Source organism: Aythya fuligula, chromosome 3 (genome assembly GCF_009819795.1).
Source record: "Aythya fuligula isolate bAytFul2 chromosome 3, bAytFul2.pri, whole genome shotgun sequence".
In the NCBI taxonomy this organism is placed as follows: Eukaryota; Metazoa; Chordata; class Aves; order Anseriformes; family Anatidae; genus Aythya; species Aythya fuligula.
Genome location: NC_045561.1, coordinates 29,232,919 through 29,252,462, shown reverse-complemented (window position 1 = coordinate 29,252,462; position 19,544 = coordinate 29,232,919). Strand labels below are relative to the sequence as shown.

At 38.7% G+C, this 19,544-nt stretch overlaps 2 protein-coding genes across 2 annotated transcripts in view; one reads left to right on the top strand and one right to left on the bottom strand.

Annotated features, from left to right (window-relative positions):
- The window catches only part of CNST (consortin, connexin sorting protein), a 54,757-nt gene extending 44,816 nt beyond the window's left edge, over nt 1–9,941 (bottom strand). The window contains exons 1-2 of the mRNA XM_032184798.1: nt 9,887–9,941; nt 8,665–8,767 (exon numbers count right to left, since the gene is read on the bottom strand). The gene's annotated coding sequence lies outside the window, so the exon portion shown is untranslated. The remainder of the gene's footprint in view (nt 1–8,664; nt 8,768–9,886) is intronic.
- Nucleotides 9,942–10,178: 237 nt separating this feature from the next.
- Nucleotides 10,179–18,733, top strand: TFB2M (transcription factor B2, mitochondrial). Its single transcript, XM_032185115.1, has 8 exons — nt 10,179–10,467; nt 10,992–11,080; nt 11,985–12,138; nt 12,444–12,592; nt 13,994–14,083; nt 15,167–15,229; nt 15,967–16,118; nt 17,564–18,733. Exons 1-8 carry the CDS (start codon nt 10,179–10,181, stop codon nt 17,748–17,750), a joined length of 1,173 nt encoding a protein of 390 aa, XP_032041006.1. The 3' UTR covers nt 17,751–18,733.
- Nucleotides 18,734–19,544: the final 811 nt, after the last annotated feature.

The following is a 19,544-nucleotide window of genomic DNA, read 5'->3' as shown; positions in this document are numbered from 1 at the left end:
CTTGAGCTCTGCCTACAAAACACAACTAGAAACACTTATTTATAAACAAAACTGGAATTAAGCCCACTAGTGATTTGAGCTATATTTAAAACACCACTCTCATGCAGTTATTCTATTTACTCTTTTGCCATTGAAATGAATTGTATGCAAAAATATATGAAGAAAAAAAAAAAAAACACATTTGCTTCTTCCCAGGCACATCCTTCCTCCCTTCGCTATTTGTCCAAAATTGACATAAAAGCCAACACTGAGCAGAATTGTGCAGACCTGAATTAAAACGAGATGATGAATGGAAGTGCTTCAGTTTCAATTGCCACACAGATTAATGCAACTGGCATATAAAATCATGGTGATTATAGTACAAATAAAAATAGGATGGAAAATACTTGCCAAGTGGCTAAAAGGAAGTCTGAACTGAAAAAATTAGTTGGGTTTGTTTGAATACAGACAGCACGTATGTTATAGAAGTACCCTGACACTCACTTCTACTTGAAGTAAATCAGTATCAATTTTAAAAAGTCCATGCTCTTCAGTGTTTTCTTTCATGTAGTTCATATAATTTCAACAACTTTTTTAGTTGCTTGTTTTTGTATGTGCATACAGTGATTTTCTTCCATCAGTCCTTACTAAGGAAACGTTACCTTAAACAAAGCTGTTGGGATTGAACACTGAAAAAAATAAAGAACCAGGATCTTTAACTAGGATCTTTCCTGACCCGGCACAGCCAAAATTTGAAAAGGGCATTAATGAAAAAAAAAAAAAAAAAAAAAAAAAAAAAGAAAAAAAGCCTCACATAGAAATTCAGCTCCTCCATCCTGAAAAGCTAATGGTTTTTGTGAATGCTTACTGAATGTATTGCATAGTACTTTATTTACTGATCTCAAATATCTCACAGATATTCCTGAGATAATATAACAGGTGTTAAAGGCACAGGAGGATTCATTGCACCCTACCAGACACTAATCAATTACAGATGCGTATTTTTCTTTTGTGCACAACACACACACACAATGTACACAAACAAGAACCTAGAAAGGTAAGAGTTTGAGAGGGGAAGGAACAGTGCTGCATGTGGTAACAGTTGCTCAGCCTAGAAAAGGTTGCCAAATGAATGAGCCAGCTGTCAAGAGATGTGGAATTGCCACCTTTTTAAAGAAGAAATTTGGCAACTTTTAATTTTAAAGACTGGTAAAAAGTAAATAGCACCTAGGATTAAGGGAACTTTTTTTTTTTTTTTTTTTTTTAAATGTTGTGTGACTTTTGCCCCTTTTATATATATTTAGTATTTTTAATATAAACATCATCTAGGACAACTAGTCCTAGAAAAAAAAAGTGCTGATACTGTTAAGAGGAAACAGGATTTTTTTTTTAAACAATACATATTATACACATATTAGGGAGTTGTGGCTTTTGTTGCTAGATAGAAAAAGAAAAAAAGAAAAGAACTGAAACTGGATAATTTGAAGAATGACAAAACCTTACATGCATATTTCTTTGAAGAAAAAACAAATCTGATGATCTTTCTGATAGCCAGAGTGAAGATACATTACAGGACATTTAAATATCAGTATCTCATTTCATATTTTTAAATAAATACAAAGCAATGTGAAAACTATAACGGCCTTTCAAAATGAAAATGTGCACTGCAAATTGTTATTATTGCAACTTAATTTCTGCATAAGAGAAAGATCATTGGTCTTATTTAACGAACAATTACATTTACTTCCAAAATGAAGGTGCAATGATGGAAAAACTCTAGACAACAGAGTAACTAGTTCTTTTGAGAAAGTGCAAGAGCAATTTCTCTACTACTGCTGGCTTTTTCCATTGATCTGGAACCCAAGACATCCCTGAAGAAATGTGGAATATTATCACCAGATGGCTTCAGAGTGTCCTCATTTCATCACAGCCAAGAATAACAGGGGACGTATCAGATGCTAGAAATGTACTTGACCATCACACGATTTGCTGCAGATGGAAAGAGACAGCAGACAACGAGGGTAGGCATTTCATTCAGCTGTAATCGTCTCATAAAGCCAGACCACTTCCAGCTAGCAGAATCCTGCTCTGCACTTGTTTTATGTGCAACACATAATGGTAAGAATCCTGCTGTCCTAAAGGAGGGGAACAAATCCGGACACACTTCTGTTTCCCAGCCTGACGTCCCTGCAGAAAAAACCTGCCATGCTGTGAGCACGGACTCGGTAGCAGTTTATTGCTTCACAAGGCAGTCTTATGTACAATCCCATTACTGGACAGCCTCACTATGAGAGAATCTCATTAATGTCCTTCTGCCTGTTCAGTTTGCCCAGCGTCCTGCTTTGAAATAATGTACTAGACGAAAAAAAAAATAAATCTTCCTACATGTTTTCTGCTTCCACGTCAGACACATGGTTCAGGAGGTCTCTCTCTTCAGACACGTTAAGTCTGGTACCTCCAAGAGATACAGAAGCAGGAGTGGTTTATCTAATTACACTGAATTTACAAAACATCTGAGCATGAACAGCTTGGTGATTTGGCACTTTCCGACACTGAAGTGGTATTTCTCAAGTGACAGTGGCATTTAGCAGCATGACGATCTCTTACATTTATAAACAGCAGGAATGGTGAGGTTTTGAGAGGAAGTTCCACATGCTATTTTCAACTGCGAAGCTCCCCAATCATTCTGCTTATTCACAGCTTTCGTAAACAATGATAAACATACGCTGCCAGGCATAATCTACTCTTCCACATTTACCATTACTATAAAAACATGGTTCAGACACCAGCCAAACACAAGAGGTTTGTCTGGGAACAAATAATATCTGTTATTAGAACATACGACAGTTTAGATGAAAATTTCATACAAACAAGCTCTCGTTCAGCACTCAAAATGCAGTGATCAGCCTTGTAGGTCTCTGAAAAGTTTCAGGTTCCAAGCTAGGACAAACTTCACGCTTGTGTACGCTGAATGGTATGAGAACAAAATGGGACCTCATCATTTGATGGGTTAATTTTTTTAGCTTCTCTGCAGCAAAATACCCAAACATATCTCAGGTAGGGGACGTAAGGTGGTGAACAGACTGTGGTAGGAGGATGGAGAACCCTCATCACTGCAGCACCTGGTAAAACACTGGTCAGAAGTAACCTATATGTAACTGCTCCTGCCTTAGGATAAATTGATCTCCTTTGAAGCCTTATGAGCAGAAGTAATTTGCCTTTTTTCATTTTTGTATTCTCCTTCTAGTTGAAGAACTCCCAGATTGCTGTTACACTTCCGAATATGTGCACAGATTTGATTACCAAGCTTAAAAAAATTAAACTTCCCACTAGGCAAGTTCGTGTATCTTTCTCATCTATGAGAAAAACTCGTTATAAATACAGTACTAGCCGAAAAAGAAGCAAACACAAACACAGAGAGCCTCACACATACCTGCATAACAAGCACCAACCAGCGTTTTCTATCAAACAGTTCTGAACAAGAAGTTTTGGTTACCTAGCAAAAGGCCAACTAAGAGTTATCCTAAGATCTTTCTAGGATGGGTGGATGGGTACTTTTTTTTTTTTTTTTTTGGTGAAAATCAAACAAAACCACAATCTAACTTTCTGAGAACTGACCAACTCAACTTGCTCTTACCTAAATCTTTGCTTTACCAGGACCTGAGAAAGCTGCTACACCGTAACACCTCAGAAAAGGTAGCCAAAAAAAAAAAAAAAAATAATCACACGGAGATCTAACTGTCCCACTTTCTCAGGTAACAACTTTAAACATACACAAAAAGGCAGAAATGACAGAATACAGAATACAGTCCTTCAAAATAGAGCTGCAAGAAGAACTGGGTTATTACCTAAAAATTGCCCATCTCAGGAAGCAAAGTGTTCAAGACCTTTTGTGAGTTGAATTTCATGCTGAAGTTAAATTCCATAATTTTCACCTGAGGAATAAGCAAGTTTTATAGCCCTGATCAACATCAAGATAATTGGCATGGTTAAAATATTTAATTAGGTCCTAAATCACATCAAGGCCAAAAACAACCACAAACAGAATGGAAAACTTGTCCATAAAATCTGTGAAACAAGTCTTGTCTGCGAGTGTTACGTGCTTGTGGCTTCTTTGTTATCAAACCTGCAGGCCCAACTGAAGGCTAATTAAGATCAGAGCTAATTGTAAGATCTTCAATAACTCTCGTCATTAGAAGCTAAGAACACCCAGCAGCTCTAACAAACTGTTGCATCAGTCTGTTTTCTATTTGAGAGAGGAAGGATGGTTCAGCTGCCGCATAGTTCAGCATCAGATAGGAGCAAGTGAGATTGAACCCTTTCTTTGCTCCGAACCTCTCACATGAGCTGGTCACACTCCTACATTCTCTTTAATGCATTTCTGAACTGGAAATTACTGATTTATTTCACAGGGGTATAGCAAAGATTAATACATTTAAAAAGATTGTAAAGTAGGTATTGTAGTAAAGGGCATAAGTATGGTAAAGAGATACAAAACACATTTAACACTCAAATTTCTTGCCCTTAAATGCACACATGAGAACTTGACCACGTATTAACTTGAAGCATATGTTAAACAAATCATAGCCCCCCAAAATCACTTGCTGGTGTAACTTGATTGAAATTAATGAAGCTGCAACCACCTAGCTCAGTGATGAATTTAGCCTTGATGGCTGCTTGGGTCCTCCCCTTTCCAAGGGGAAGTTATTAAGTTAACTCAATTCAGCTCTAATTGTGTAAATAGATGCTGGCTATATGAGCCATCTCTAATAATTTGCACATGCTTTTGATTAATAGATCTTGGAGAGGTTTTCTGAAACACACAGCTTTCAACTTTTCTATTACAATTTGGATGCAAGTTTGTAATATATCAATATGTCAACAGTCAGAAATTTGTTTTAAATCACTTTTTCAGAAAATACTAGTTATCAAGACTGTTTTAAGTAGCAGTTTCCATTAAAAAAAAAAAAAAACAAACACATGTATTTCCATTAGAAAGTCACAAATGACACAAATATTAATAAAACATAGCATCAGTACTGTAAGAAGACAAAAACTCATTTCATTTAAAAACCAAACCCAGATAGTTTATATGGTACCATGACAGGAAGAGAGTTACAATCGACAGAGGCATTGTGTGATTGCTATTTCATCCTTGTACTAATGATGTCACGTTTCAGCACTAAAAGATTTTTAATAGTCACTCTTGAGAAAACAGAAATCCAGATATGAAACTTAGCAACCGCCACAACAATGGAGTAAGGGTAATTTTATATGCCAGCAGTAATAAAATCTTGCTGGGATCAAATGTGTAAGCTTTACAATGTGAATGTCACTTTCTTTTATAAATACACAAATGAAAAGAGATGGCAAAATATTACTGAACAACTTACAAACTTGTAAGTTGCAGGACAGGTGTCCTCCAATACGTTTATTTTGATGTAAGTGACTGAAACACAATTAACAAACAAACACCAGAACTGTGATGCCCTTACTTATTAATGTTGGTCTAAAATAATAGACCACCATGCTCTCATTTTAAGACTGGGAGCATATGATTCTAAAATTCTGTGTTTCAGTCAGTAGGACAGAACCCCCAAAACGTACATTACCAATTTCAACATTGTTTCAATGACATATTCCTCAAGTGAGCTTAAAAATCTTCCTAACAGATGCTGATATTGCAAAGATAAATATCCAGATTATTCATTTACTTATTTATAATCCCAAAGTTATTTTGAATTAATCTCTATTTATTTGCCCAGTAGTATAATATTTAAAAAAACAAAACAAAACAAAACACACACACACAAACAAACCATAAAACCTAATCCACAGACAGAGAAAAGCAGTGTTAAAACTCAGATTGCAAGGTTACACATTAGCCATCCAGTTTGGAGAGAGGGCACAGCTTATTGGAACAACCACAGAAAAAAACTTCATGTTCCTAGGCAACTCTATTCCTAACAAAATCAAACGTGTAACCCACCGAAGTTTGTATACAGAAATACTTGACAATAACACCATTCATCCTCTACACTCCCCTTGTAAGTCAGCAATGTATTTTCAAAGACATCACAGTTAAACAATAAGAAGATAAATAAGTTTAGAAAAAGAATGAAAAAGATGTTAACATGAAAAACCCTTGAGCAAGACTGCATTGCCGGAGTATTCAAAATAGACTTACGAAAACATACACATACACACACAAACAGGGGTGAGTGAATCTGAGAGTGTGCAGAATGTGCTGATGTGTATGTATCAAAATTCAATGAAGAGGAATTCTGAGAGAAGTAAACAGAAGACACGCTTATTGGAATGTTTTACTGCTGTCTACAAAGGTTTTAATAGCACTTTTTTGCATGCGCACAAAAAAATATTTGCAGTACTTTTACTGCTGCTGAAAGATGCCAGATTGATAGCCCTAGGGACTGAGTTTCGCTGTATACACAGACAGATATAGCACAGAGTGAGAAGGTTGTACCCCTGCCAAAACGCTTTACAATACACAGCTTATGCAACAGTCTTCACACCACAGAACCCTTGCTTCTCCTCTGAAAATGTTAAAAAATATTGCTGCTTAGTGTTCATTATAAGGCAAAATAAGATGGGGACACTGCTATTAACATCTGCAGGGCCAGAATTCAAGCCATCAGCTCATTTTAAACGTTTATTTTTGTGCTGAATGGCTCTGTTGTTAGCTGTGAACTTTGCTGCGCTGTTTGACAGGCTGGAAAATCAAACTGCACCTGGTATGAAAACAGTTTAGTATTAAATAGAATGTTATTACAGCAGAAAAGAATGCAAAGGAAGAGTGGCTTAACAAAGTTTTTTCAAATAAGCTTATGGTCACATACATGAGCATACACCTAGTGCTCAGAAATGACCTCAAAGAACACAGCACTTAATAGCTTCACTTAACTGGCGCTCTCCAGTGATCTGCACATTTGATCTAGGGCATTTTTAAAAGACAATAATTTCCTATTAATAAGGTTTTAAGTGTTGCTAATACTAGGCTGGAAGCTACACTGTCATATGGAGCAGGCAGGCTTCCAAGGAACCTTGGACTACTGCTTTCCTTACTACTAATAGTTTAGCCAAACACCAAAAAAAAAACAAAACAAAACAACAAATCCCCCAAATCCAAGAGCCTAGCTGTTTTTCACCATCAACAGATTACACATAAAATAGAAATAAGTCAAGGTTTATAGAGCACAATGGGTCTAAATGCAATTTACTGACCTCATTATAAAGAATGATTTTCATTTAGCAGGAAGATTTCTGATACAACCACAGGGTTGTAACTACTCTGCATCTCAAATCAGATTGTGGCACAGGATTAAAAGCTACTTTAGCCCTTGGGACTTCTATTGTGTGCTTATGTGGGCTTGCAACAGAGGGACAGTGTAACAGGGGAATAGGACAAAACAATGAGGCTACTCAATGATTTAAAAAAAAAAATCTTCTTACAGGAATACTTCCAAACTTTTGATCATATTTTGCCACCTTCTGAGTGTAAACACTTACAGAGCTTTTGAGGAAATCTCTTATAGCTCTTCTCCTTGGTCACCATCCATAGTATTACAACAAGATTAATGAAATACACTGAATAAAACTCAAGTGCAAACAGTGACTCTGTGACATTCTGCATCTCAGCAAGGCACAGAATGGCTTCTGTCAATTCAACCATACAGCAAGTTACTTCCTTTTCATACTATTGAAGATAACGTATTTAAGGGATTCTTCCACCTTATTTTCTGAACATCAGTTCTATTGCAGGCCTTTCTTTAAAATTAGCACCAGAGGCACTGTTTGGTAACAGGTGAGCTTTTCAATATATGCATAATTTAAGTAAGGAACAATCAACATTGACAGTAGATTTTAAGATCAAATTTTCCAATGATGCAATTGGAAATGCAAATACGATATGGTGAATAAAACACAAATATAAAGAGTTTCTAAAACAATACTAGCAAACTTGATCTGTATTCTGAGCCAAAGAGGAGCATCTAATGACAAGTATCACCACCAAGACAAGAAAAATTAAGATCTTGAAAATTTCTATTCACGTACCTTTCATTTATGTGCAAGACAGAAATTCTATTGAATTTGTACAGAAAATGAAGTATGGGCGTACAGTTTCAAAAATGGAGATCAAGATGTATATACTATGACAATTTTCCCCTTCAGAAATGCTTGTTAAAATTTCCTGTTATTAAGTGGATAATACTACAAGACTAACTCTTCAAAATTAATTTAAAAAATAAGCTTTACACGGAACAAAATGAAAAGTAAATGCAAAAGATATTTAGAAATGTTGAGAAGAAAAGCATCCCTTTATTGATCTTCTTAACCCATACAAGCAATGAGCTCTTTCGGTTTAAGCACAGGCTAGAATCCTTCTGATTTCTTCTCTGTTTCAAAAAACAGTAATGAGAAGGAAACAACAACTTCAGAGCACCCAACAAGGAACTTAAATTGCAAAGACATGCCTATACAAGGTAAGACTGTAAGTTCAAATATTTGTTTGTGATAATAGCCGGATTAGAAAATATATGCCATGTGATCAGCTGTTAGCTTATAAATAGCCCCAAGTTGACTGTTCAAACATCCCTGGGATATACATTACTGGATTAAACAATTTTCTGCATTGTAATTTCTAAATGAAAAACATACAAATCTTACCATTTTCCTAAGGTTTCAACACGGATAACAACCAGGTCAGAAAGAGGTAGTCAGGTAGTCCCTTACGCGTGCAAAATTCGGTATATGAATATAGGGTAGGCTCCTTCATTAGGGGGAAAGAAAAATAAATAAATTAGAGAGTCATAAATGTATCCTATAAATAGATAGATCTATATAGATCTAAAGTTCAATGTAGGCAAGTCCTATGCTGAAGTTAAAAAATATAATATGAAAATGCAAATAAAAAACACACATCATTTCTAGTGTATGAAGAGTGTCAGGGCACAGCTCTGGGTCTTACTTAGCAAACGTTCTTGAGAATAATCTCAGTTACTCTGAACAGCCCATGCAGTGATGACCCTAAAATCCTGAAAGCTTGAGAATCACAGAATCATCCAGGCTGGGGAAGACCTTCAGGATCATCAAGCCCAGCCCTCACCCAACACTACCAAGTTCTGTCACCAAGCCATGTCCCTAAGCACCGCATCCACTCCTCTCTTAAATACCTCCAGGGATGGCCACTCCACCACCTCCCTGGGCAGCTTGTTCTGATGCTTGGCCACCTTTTTGGTGAAGACATTCTTCCTGATATCCAACCTAAACTTCCCCGGCACAACTTGAGACCCTTTCCTTGTGTCTCATCACTTGAGATAAAAGGGACCGACCCTCTCCTCACTGCAAGCTCCTTTCAGGCAGCTGTAGAGTGCAACAAGACCTCCTCTTAGAACAACATTTTCTAAAATTCTTTGCTTATCCTTACAGTTTATGGAATACAAGGCGGTGATATAGCGACTGTGCCTAAGATGTCTGTGGCCACAGCACGGACTTCAGTACGGGATGCTGAATTAGGGCATTACCCAACACCTCACCTAGGAAAACCGAGCTCCTTTTGATGTGCCGAGAGACCTACAAATTACCGAATTAACAGCCTAATTAGCGAGAGAAGGGAAGAAAAAAAAAAAAAAAAAAAAAAAAAAAGCTATTAAAAACGCGAAGTCCGGCTTAAAAACGGACCGAGCTCTACCCCAGCACCCTGCCCACCTCCCCTACGGCACGGGGCAGCGAGGGGGAGCCCGGCTCCCTGCCAGCCCCGCTATGGGGGCGCCGCGGCGGTACCGGGGGCAGGGGCAGGGGCAGCGCCCGGTGCCGGCGGGGAGCAGCGGGAGGACGCCTCCTGCTCCTGCTCCTGCTCCTGCCGCCGGGAGCGAGCCCCGGCACTCACCTGGGCTCCGTCGCGGCTCAGGCACCCGCCGAGGGCAGCGGGGAGGCGCGGGGAGGTGCGGGCATGGCGCGGGCACGGCGCGGGGACGCGGCGGGTACCGGGGTGGACGCGGGGGGGGGGGGGGGGCTCGGTGCGCCGGGCGCCGCTGCGGGGCTGGCACCATAGAGAGGGACCTCCAGCCCCGCCGCCGCCAGGGCGGAAGAGCGCTAGAGAGGCGCCGTGCCGAGGCGGAAGTGACGCCGGCCGTTGCTAAGGAGACGGCGCGGCCGGCGCTGGGCAGCGGCGCGGCGCCATGCGGCCGGCGCGGGCCCCGCCGGGCTGCGGCCGGCTCCTGGCGGCGGGGCTGCGGCCGCTGCTGGGCTGCCCGCGGCCGCCGCCGGGCCGGGGGGTCGCGGGGCGGTGGCCGAGCCCCGGGCTGCGGGTGCCGGAGGCGGCGGAGGCGGAGCGACTGGTGCAGGAGGCCCGGCGGGCGGGCGGGCCGCTCCGCCGCTTCATCGCCTGCCCGCGGCTGGCCCGCACCGTGCAGCGCTGCCTCTGGGCTGCGCGCGGCCCCCAGCCCGTCGTGCTGGAGTGCGGCCCCGGTAAGAAGGCTCCCGGCCCGCCCCGCCCCGCCGCGCCGTGACCTTGCGGGGTCGGCGGGGCCGCCGGCGGTGAGGGGCGCTGGGGTTTGGAGGCGAACTTGGTCGCTGCCACTAACGGCAGGCCGAGGGATTGCGGGCCCTTTAGACAGCTGCCGCTCGTAATTGCTTAATGTTTGTATGCCACTCTCCATGGAGGGTGTTCTACCCGCAGGGGTAATGTGGGTAATGTAAGGTTCCAAAGTCTGTTTCATTTGGCAGAAGAAGAAGCAGGGAAGGTATTTGAGATAAATCTAATGGTCCTCTGCATGAAACTGTAACACTGTGCTTAGTGCAATTCACTCACTAATCAAAGGGACACTGTGTAAATTTGTTTTCAAACCGTTGTTTTGAAATAAGTGACATGAGTTACCTCCTGAATGGAAGTGCTATACCCCAACTGTTGCGCTGGAAAAATCACTCAAGGGAAAGTGGTTTTAAAAATATGTATTCCCCCCCCCCCCCCCCCCCCCCCCCCCCCTTTACAGGGCCTGGAATCTTGACGCGGACTCTACTCAATGCAGGTGTTAGAGTGGTAGCTCTAGAAAGTCACTCAGCTTTCCTTCCAAACTTACAGGTACGCTTTTGGTTTGGTAGCATGTTTCTAAAATTTAATTATGAGGGAAATGAGACAATAATTATGAAATACATAATTAACTGTGGGATCAAAAAGGAATTAGCCAGTCATTGTTACTTACAACATCTGAAATAATGCTTAATAATAGTAAGCATTGTTTGGTTTTACGCTGAACAGTCAGCAACAGTCTGACTATTTTATTACCAATTAATTTGACATCTTGAGTATGTGCAAATTCAAGTTCATAGTTTCATATATAAATTTTTGAGGCTAGTATTAAGCAGAGTCATTGTAATTGTGTATGTTTAGGCAGGAAGTCCACGTGTAGCTTCCAAAAACCTGTAAAGATTCTCTTGGTTATTCTTATTGTCTCATGGTATTAGTTAATCTATTGTCTTGTGCCTGGCTGGCAATATGAAGACCGACAGGTGTTAATTCTTGTGTTCACCTTAATATTGTGTGCTTTCAGAGGTTGTCAGACAGAGGCTTAGAATCTGCACGGAAGGAAGGTGTTACAGTAAAGCAGAGATTAGGAGCTTAAGACTCTAACCTCTTTCGAAATGTGCATAAAAGGCATGTTTTGTGCCTAAGTTTCTCATTTGCTGTGTATATGAAGAATTTCAGTTGGAAATTACTAAATGTAGTGATTTGCTCAGTTAAATATATATTTTTTTATTTTTTTCAAAACACTGCAGAACATACTACTAGTATGGGGAGAGGTTTAAAGCTCCAGCCAAGCAGCACAGAAATGCCTTGCATAATAAAGGAAGTTATTTTTCCTGTCAGTTATAAGACCCAATTCTGAAATCTGACTTTTTCTAGTGCTTGAACAACTTCATGTCTTGGTTGAGTGTTTTGTAAGGCAGTTTACTGCATTCTTCAACTGAAACTTAATTTGGTTCAGTCCTTAGAGAACAGCCTGGATGGACAATTAAAGGTGATTTATGGTGACTTCTTCAGACTGGATCCTTTGGTCACTGGAACAGTGAAACCGCCTGCTGTGTGTTCTGACAAGCTTTTTGAAGCCATGGGTGTAGCAGCAGTTCCTTGGAGAGCAGGTACGCGTATGAGATTGCACACGTTACAAACACATTTGAAGGCTGCATGGGCGGTTTGGAAAAATCTTTGGTAATAGCTCCAAAAAATGGCAATATGAAATCTCAGCTGTTTGCTTATTGTAATAAAGGCTTAGTCTAATGCAAACAAGGCTTAGCTTTGAATAAAGCTTGAATTTTATTCATTCTTGAATAAAATGAGCTGACTTTTTTTTTTTATTTCTTTGTAAACTAGATGTTAGCATTAATGAGATTTTCCAGTACATATTGCAAAATTTTAAAGTTACTTTTGCACACTATTGAAACAGATGTACCTGTGAAAGTTTTTGGAATCTTGCCACAAAAAAAGGAAAGGAACACACTTTGGAGGCTACTTTTTATCCTGTATGAATGCAGTTCCATATTCAGATATGGAAGAGTAGAGCTCAACATCTTTATAAGTGAAAAAGAGTACAAGGTATGTGCAAGAGATTTTGAAGGTAGTAGAGAATAAGTAGTGCTTCACAGTACACCCAAACAGTTATATTGTGGAGTTAGTCTTTTTGCTAGTGATTTTTTTTTTTTTTTTTTTTTTTGACAGAATTTTAAAATCTTATAACTTCTGAGGTGCTTAAATTCTGTAACATGCTTTTGCAACAAAATTGGTTCCTAATTGCGGGACAGTGAAGAGGGAATTGACGAGTTCTCTTGAAGAATATTCGGTTGCTAAATAGCATGCTCGGTTTTATGCACTTCTCCACTTGAGCAAGCTTTGCGTGCAGTTCTGAAAAAAATTGAGACAAAGTATGAGTAAAGTACACACCTTTTTATTAAAGTTCTGTATGCTGAGGGGCAGAGTAGCTTTCTGGATTACATGATCCTAATTTGTGCTGTCTCAAACTTTTAGAATTGTACTTCTAGTTCAAGGCTACCTTCCTTTTTTTTTTTTTTTTTTTTTTGAACTGAGATTCGTAAAGGCACTAACCTTGAGTTACTCAAGGTAAGGAAAGACTTCCAGGTGCGCCAACACAAGCTGTGTTCTGTCACCCTACTGGAAAAAATTAAAGTCTAAGTATGTTCTCTTGCAAAATGATAGGCTGGATACCACTGGAATGTCTGCTTGTTACATTTTTACTGGCTAGACATTTGAACAAAGAGAGGGCAGCATAGTCATTTTAGTGCAGTCAGTGTAATTTTTAATTAACGTTTCTGTGTTTATTGTGAATCCTCTTAAATGAGTATTGTGTACCGAAGTAAAAGTAATTGGGACTCTTTCTTAGTGGGCACTGTTGATTCCTAAATCTATGATAAGTAAAATCTTCATTTTGTGACTTCTTTGCCCTGTTTGCACATAACTGTGGGGGGGTGGGTTTCTTTTTTTTTTGTTTTGTTTTCTTGCACTAATGTGTAATATTGTAACATCAGGAGGATGACTGGAAGGTGCTTAATGTTCAGGGAGATGGTTGGCTTACTCTGTGTGTTGTACTGGGAATATTCTCTTATTAGTGGGGAAGAACTCGGGCTATGAACTCTGCCCACGTTAGTTTTAAAACAAAATGTGATCACTCTTTCTCTTCCATGTGAAACTCCTCTCTGCCTTAAAAGGGGCCTGAAAGTGTAAGCCGAAAATTCCTACGCAGTTCAGTTATCCAAATGATCGCTGCAAAACAATACTTAGATTGCCATAATGTCTTCTAATTGCATTTTCTAACAAGCATACTAAAATCACAGAAACTGGGGGTGTAATGTAACTTAGTCTTGGAATTTCAGACTTAACTATGAATTTCTTACCACCTGTTAAGTTTATAAGGATTTTCTTAGATAAAGAAGCAGTTGTGTTTTTTTCAACAGTGATGTTTCTGCTTTGCCATTTTGTTAGGTATTAACAGCAAAGCCTGGGGAATCGAGGGCTTATCAAGCACTTTCTGTGCTTTGCCAAGTAGGATGTGAAATTCAGCTACTGCATATGGTAAGTTTGTTGTACCAAATGACACGGTCTCATGCTATAAATGTGCATATACAAAAGGGTTTGTACTGGTTTTGTATTGTAATCAAATTGGAAGGTAATTTGATGTTGACATTAGTGGAGCACTACTGAAAACTTTTGGATATGGACAATTCTTTTCTGTCTTGCTAGGTGTTGTGTGAGATTTAGGCTGCTCTTCCAGTCTGTCAGAGTCTGCTCTTTTTGTCCTCTGTGTTTTGGCATCATGTGTGCTTTCACCTGCCTGAGCAATTTTCAGTAGAAACACTTTTTCAGTTTTGGTGCTTCTACTTGCAAAGCAACCCTACTTCTCATGCTAGTCAAGAATCATCTTGTCAAATGCGCTACTGTTTAGTTTTAAAAAGTTTTTTGAAATTGTTCATTAGCTTCCACTTGCTTTACTCTTTTAAGATTTTGTTTGTTTGTGCCCTATTTTTTCTAGGAGCTTCTTTCATAGTTTAAATGCTATGCTGATCTAAAATCGTAAGTTTCATTATCTGTTGTCCTCCAAATGGCTTGTAACATGAGGTATAGAGAGGACATTTCTAAATATTATGAGGTTGAAGAATACGATGATGCTCAAGGAACAATTATATAGGCATGGCCTGGTCATGCACTGCCTGCACTGCATCTGCTTGTAGCTGCTTCTGGAGTCAAGTTGTTGGGCTTGTGAGACTTCTATTCAGACTCAGTACAGCAGGTCTTATTGTCAGGTGTTTCTTTCCAGTTTTTAGCTTTGGTTCAAATTTTCAATTTGAAACCAATGAGCAGTCCCAGTTATGCATGGTAATATATGCAAAAGCTATTTGATTATAAATAATTTTAGCAGTGCTACTCAGATACTTTGTCAGGAGCATGGCTAAATAGCATTTTCAGTCTTGCCTTTGTGTGTATATTACTTGAATTTTATATATATATATATATATATATATATTTCTAATGTATTTACATGGTTTTAAAACAAAGTTTAGAATGGAGTATGCTTTGAATTTGATAGGATTGATGGTAAATGTTTTTCTAAATTCTAACAAAGCACTTCATTTCTGTAATGTTTGCTTCTTCTCATAGGAGCCCTGGTCATCCTTTGTAACTAATTTGAAAAACAAGGGACTGGCAGTTTCAAAGAGCATGGTAAGATCATTTTCTTCTTTCAGAGATGCAGCTAAGCCCCTTTAATTAAAGATTAAAAATAACTTTATAACAGTGTTCACACATGTATCTTTTGGCTGTGAATAGTACATTTTTTTTAAATGTTCTAATTAAAACTCATGGGCAGCATGTAGAAGGTGAAGAGGGTGAAGGATTGCTGCAATCTTAGAAACTGAGATAAACTAGTGTCTATATGATGAGAAAAAAATACAGTAAATAAATATCATGAGGACATGTGAACAGGTAAAATCTTATTTAAAATTAATGTCAGGGTCACATCTACCTGCTTGAATACAAAGACTGTTACCATGGTTAACAACATAGTCAGTATGCTGCTGGTTTTGATCAAAGTGGATCAAAGTGGTTGTTCACATGTCCAATGCATATTCTGTGTGCTAGTTAAGTGTTGAAAGTGTGGATCTCAAAGCCTGTATTGTCTATTTCAACTAAGAAAACACAATCTTAAAAAATAAAAATTATGTCATAGTGTATCTGCTTGATTTCCTATTTCCTCTCCTGTTTAAAAAAAAAAAAGGTAAAGCTATCTTAGTTACATAACAAAATTTTATAGCTTCCGCTTCCAATGTCATTATCTTTTTACCTTCTAAAACTCTAAGAAGTGTTACTGCTGGCCCAGATGAAATGCTTTCTCTTAGAAAAAGACAGGCAGTGTCTTAAAAATGACTAATTTTCAATGACTTATTTTGTTTTTCTTGCAGTGGCTGCCGAATGACCATTTATGTTTGGTACGACTGACTCCCCAGCGAGATCTATTTTCAGAAGGCTTGAAGCCCACAAATTCAGCTACCTTCATTTTCATGGTGAAGCAGTGTCTTGCTAAACGCAAATCTAGACTTACTGATAGATTAAAGTAAGTATGGAAGTGTTTCAAGTTTTTATACGTTTCCTAAAGAAATATAGGGAAAATGCTCAAATACTTTCTCAGAGCAGTATATATTTTAGATGAAATTCAGCATCTTTTTGAGTTACCTATGTGTAGAAAAGAAGACTTCATTTTTTCAGCCCAAGTACAATATTTTGGGTACCTGGACTTCATTCATACAGGATAAAAAGTTGAGGTTTGGCAGGAAGGTAGGCAAGTACGTAAACTTTGGAATTACAGACATTTACTGCATACCTAATGGAGGTGAGCTTGTGTACCTGCAAGAAATTTTTACTCAGTTTAGACATAACAATAAAGTCACCGAGTCTTTGCAGATATAAAAATTAAAAAGCTGCAGAAGAGTTTTGGATTATAAGAAACATCAAAGCAGTGCTAATGAAAATAGCTGAAGGTTACTGAAGGTTGAGTGGGGATGTCCTCACGTGGCTTTCTGTTACTGCATTCAAAAATTAGACTTCGGACTTATTTACCAATTACGCAGCTCTCTTTAATTATTTATTCCTTTGATATGACATTGGAGCTACTCACTTGGTAGTACGATCACTAGATTTCTGTTCCCATAAATGTGAAGTGTTTGTACTCTCTGAAGTATTGGCTTCAAGTTGTTGATGAAAATAATTAACATATTTCTCATTTATTGATAGGGGTTAATGGATGCTAATTTCCAGAGAGGAGGTGGGGGGGATGTAAGGAGATGGGACACACACAAAAAGAATCCCGTGCAGAGAGCCTTAATGGATTTCTTTCTTAAAGCTCAGTGGTTTATCTAGTCTTCACTCGATCTTTTAGCCAGGAAGTGGAGCTAACCTTGAAGGCATCTAATGTGCATCTTTTGTATATTTATATCCCCTTTTCTTGTCTGGGAAATAGTTAATGCGTATGCACATTTATAAAAGGCCCAGTTTTCATAGCAGTGATGTGAATGTGGAGACAGTTTATAGATCTGTTTATATATAGAAGAAAATACCTGGGAGGTTTAAACCACGCTACCTCATGCTGTACTCAGTCATCCTCCTGAAGGTGACCTTGGCTTTAATTCCCCAGGAACTGAAGAGCAACCCCCTTTTATGCAGTAATGTCGGTTGCTGACAGCTGGAGTAGGGGTTTGTCTATTGTCTAGGACAGGAATGTCTATTGTTGTGCAGCTGGGGGAGTGAACCGAGGGAGCTAACCCTCTAATGGGGTGGGTTAGGTGGTTTGATATTCTCTGTGTGTGTGCTGGGGGCATTATTTGGTATTTGCATGGCTTCTTAGTAGAAGTTTTTCTGTTTGTAGTATGATTGAAAATAACTTGTGTCATAGGGAGAAGTTGTTAACTTGCGGAAGCTGTGAAAGGATGAAATTGACCTTCAGATACTGTTTCTTCACAGGGAGAAATGCTCCATTATGATTTGTTTGTTTGTTTGTTTCAGTTCATGGAGCTTGGACAATAGTGGCCAATTACTGAAAGCACTAGAAATTCCAACAGATGTTGAAACAGGTAATTTGTACCCAGAAGACTACAAGCGTCTTTTTGAGGCTTTGCAAAACTGTAGTGTGTTTACTGAAAGTTGGTTCCACGATGAGGTCTTGGAAAGTATAAGGAACATAAACTTATAAATTGAAAGCTGCTGTCTTTTAGAAGATCATCTTTGCTTCTGGAAGATTACTGTGATAAGAAATGATTTAAATAAAATCGAAGTATTGTTAGGGAGATGACTTCCGGTCCAAATAGGAAAGTAAACTTGGCAAGAAACTAGAGCTCTTCTATACAGCATGGAACTGTGGGATTTACAGTTACTTGGTTACAATCGGATCCCGACTGGATAAAATCTGCATCTTCCCCAGGAGCATGATAGTGACCTGCTGCTTTTGGATGTGCCACCTAAACTGAACTTCTTATTACACTGCTGTATATTTACAATGTTTGAAAAAATAACAGACCAAATAATGATTTGTGTGGTTTGTATTTTAGTGCTCAGTGCTTTGAAAGTTCTTTCAGATTCCCAAAATACACAGGTCTGTACAACCACTGAATCTGTTTTATCATCTGATATATAAACCTTGCAGGCTAAGATATTAATAAAAAAAGAGTGGTGGGTTTATGGAAGGCAAGGAAATGACAGCATAATAAAACATCAACTGAATATTTTGTTTAAATAGACTGTTATATCTGTGGTTGGGGGAAAAAAATCAGTTTTTTCTTTTGAAAATTTTAAATGACAAAACACTGGGTGTTCTGTTGTAGTTTACCATATGTAAACACCTATATACGGATGAGCTTTATCTTATTTTAGGTCTGAAATTCAAGTCACCAGAACATTCAGTGTTTTTATAAACAGCTGTGAAAAAGAATCATCTTACCTGTAACCCTTGCAACATAAAATTGTTCAATGTGTATGATGTGTATATAAAACCTTATTTTAAAGAGAGATGCTATTAAAATTGTCTTTTCAGTCGTAGTCCTCCATACTCCAACCTGTTTCTCATTCCCCTTGTTGACTTAACATGAAACTGTTCTGTTGTCTGATACTGTTGGCAAGTTCTGTGTTTCTTACGTTGTCTCCCCTGGGAGGCTGAGTGAATAAAATACTTTTTCAGGATGCTGTCTTCAGGATTTGGAAAACATTGGCAACTGAAACGATGCAGTCGGAGGATCTTATTTCGTAAGCACATTTGGAGGTATATATATGTGACAAACATTCATCTCTGTATTCCTCCTGCAGTTCCTGCTGCAGAAGAAAAATTGACTTGAAGCAGCCTCAGTTCATTGTTAGCCACCACTGCGCTGTTAGCTGTGTGTTTAAACTGTCTTTTTCATGGTGTTATGGTGAAATTACTGGAAAAGCTGAGATTTAATTTGCATTCTGTTTCAGAGCAGCATTGCCCTTCTGGTGTGGATCTTGAAGATTTGAGGTTTTCTTTCTGTTCAGATATCTTAGCTCAGGTAACTTACATTGTAAATCGACCATGAATGGCAGACTTGCATTAACAGAAGCAATTCCTTCTCTTCAATTCCAGTGGACGGCAACTGTCTTATCTACATTGAAAAAAGAATTTAAAGTTGCCTGGCCTGATTTTTTTCTTGAATAAAATAACTTCATCTTACTGCAGCAAGTTATCACATACCAGGGAAACTATTCAATGCATAAAATACAAGATGACCACTATCTACATAATCTTCCTTAACTGCATTGCTAGTAACATTTTTGAACATTAACTTGAAAAAGGAAAATTGCTCACTAGGTTTTATTTTTATTATGTTGTTGTCCAATAGCATTTACTGAGCCAATGCAGAGACTTCCAAGGTAACAGTAGGAGTCTGTAAATGTATGGAATATTGTGTAACTGGGGACTTGAAATGAGGAGATGGAATGCTAACAGGAACTTTGCCATTAAGTCTTAAGTGTAAGC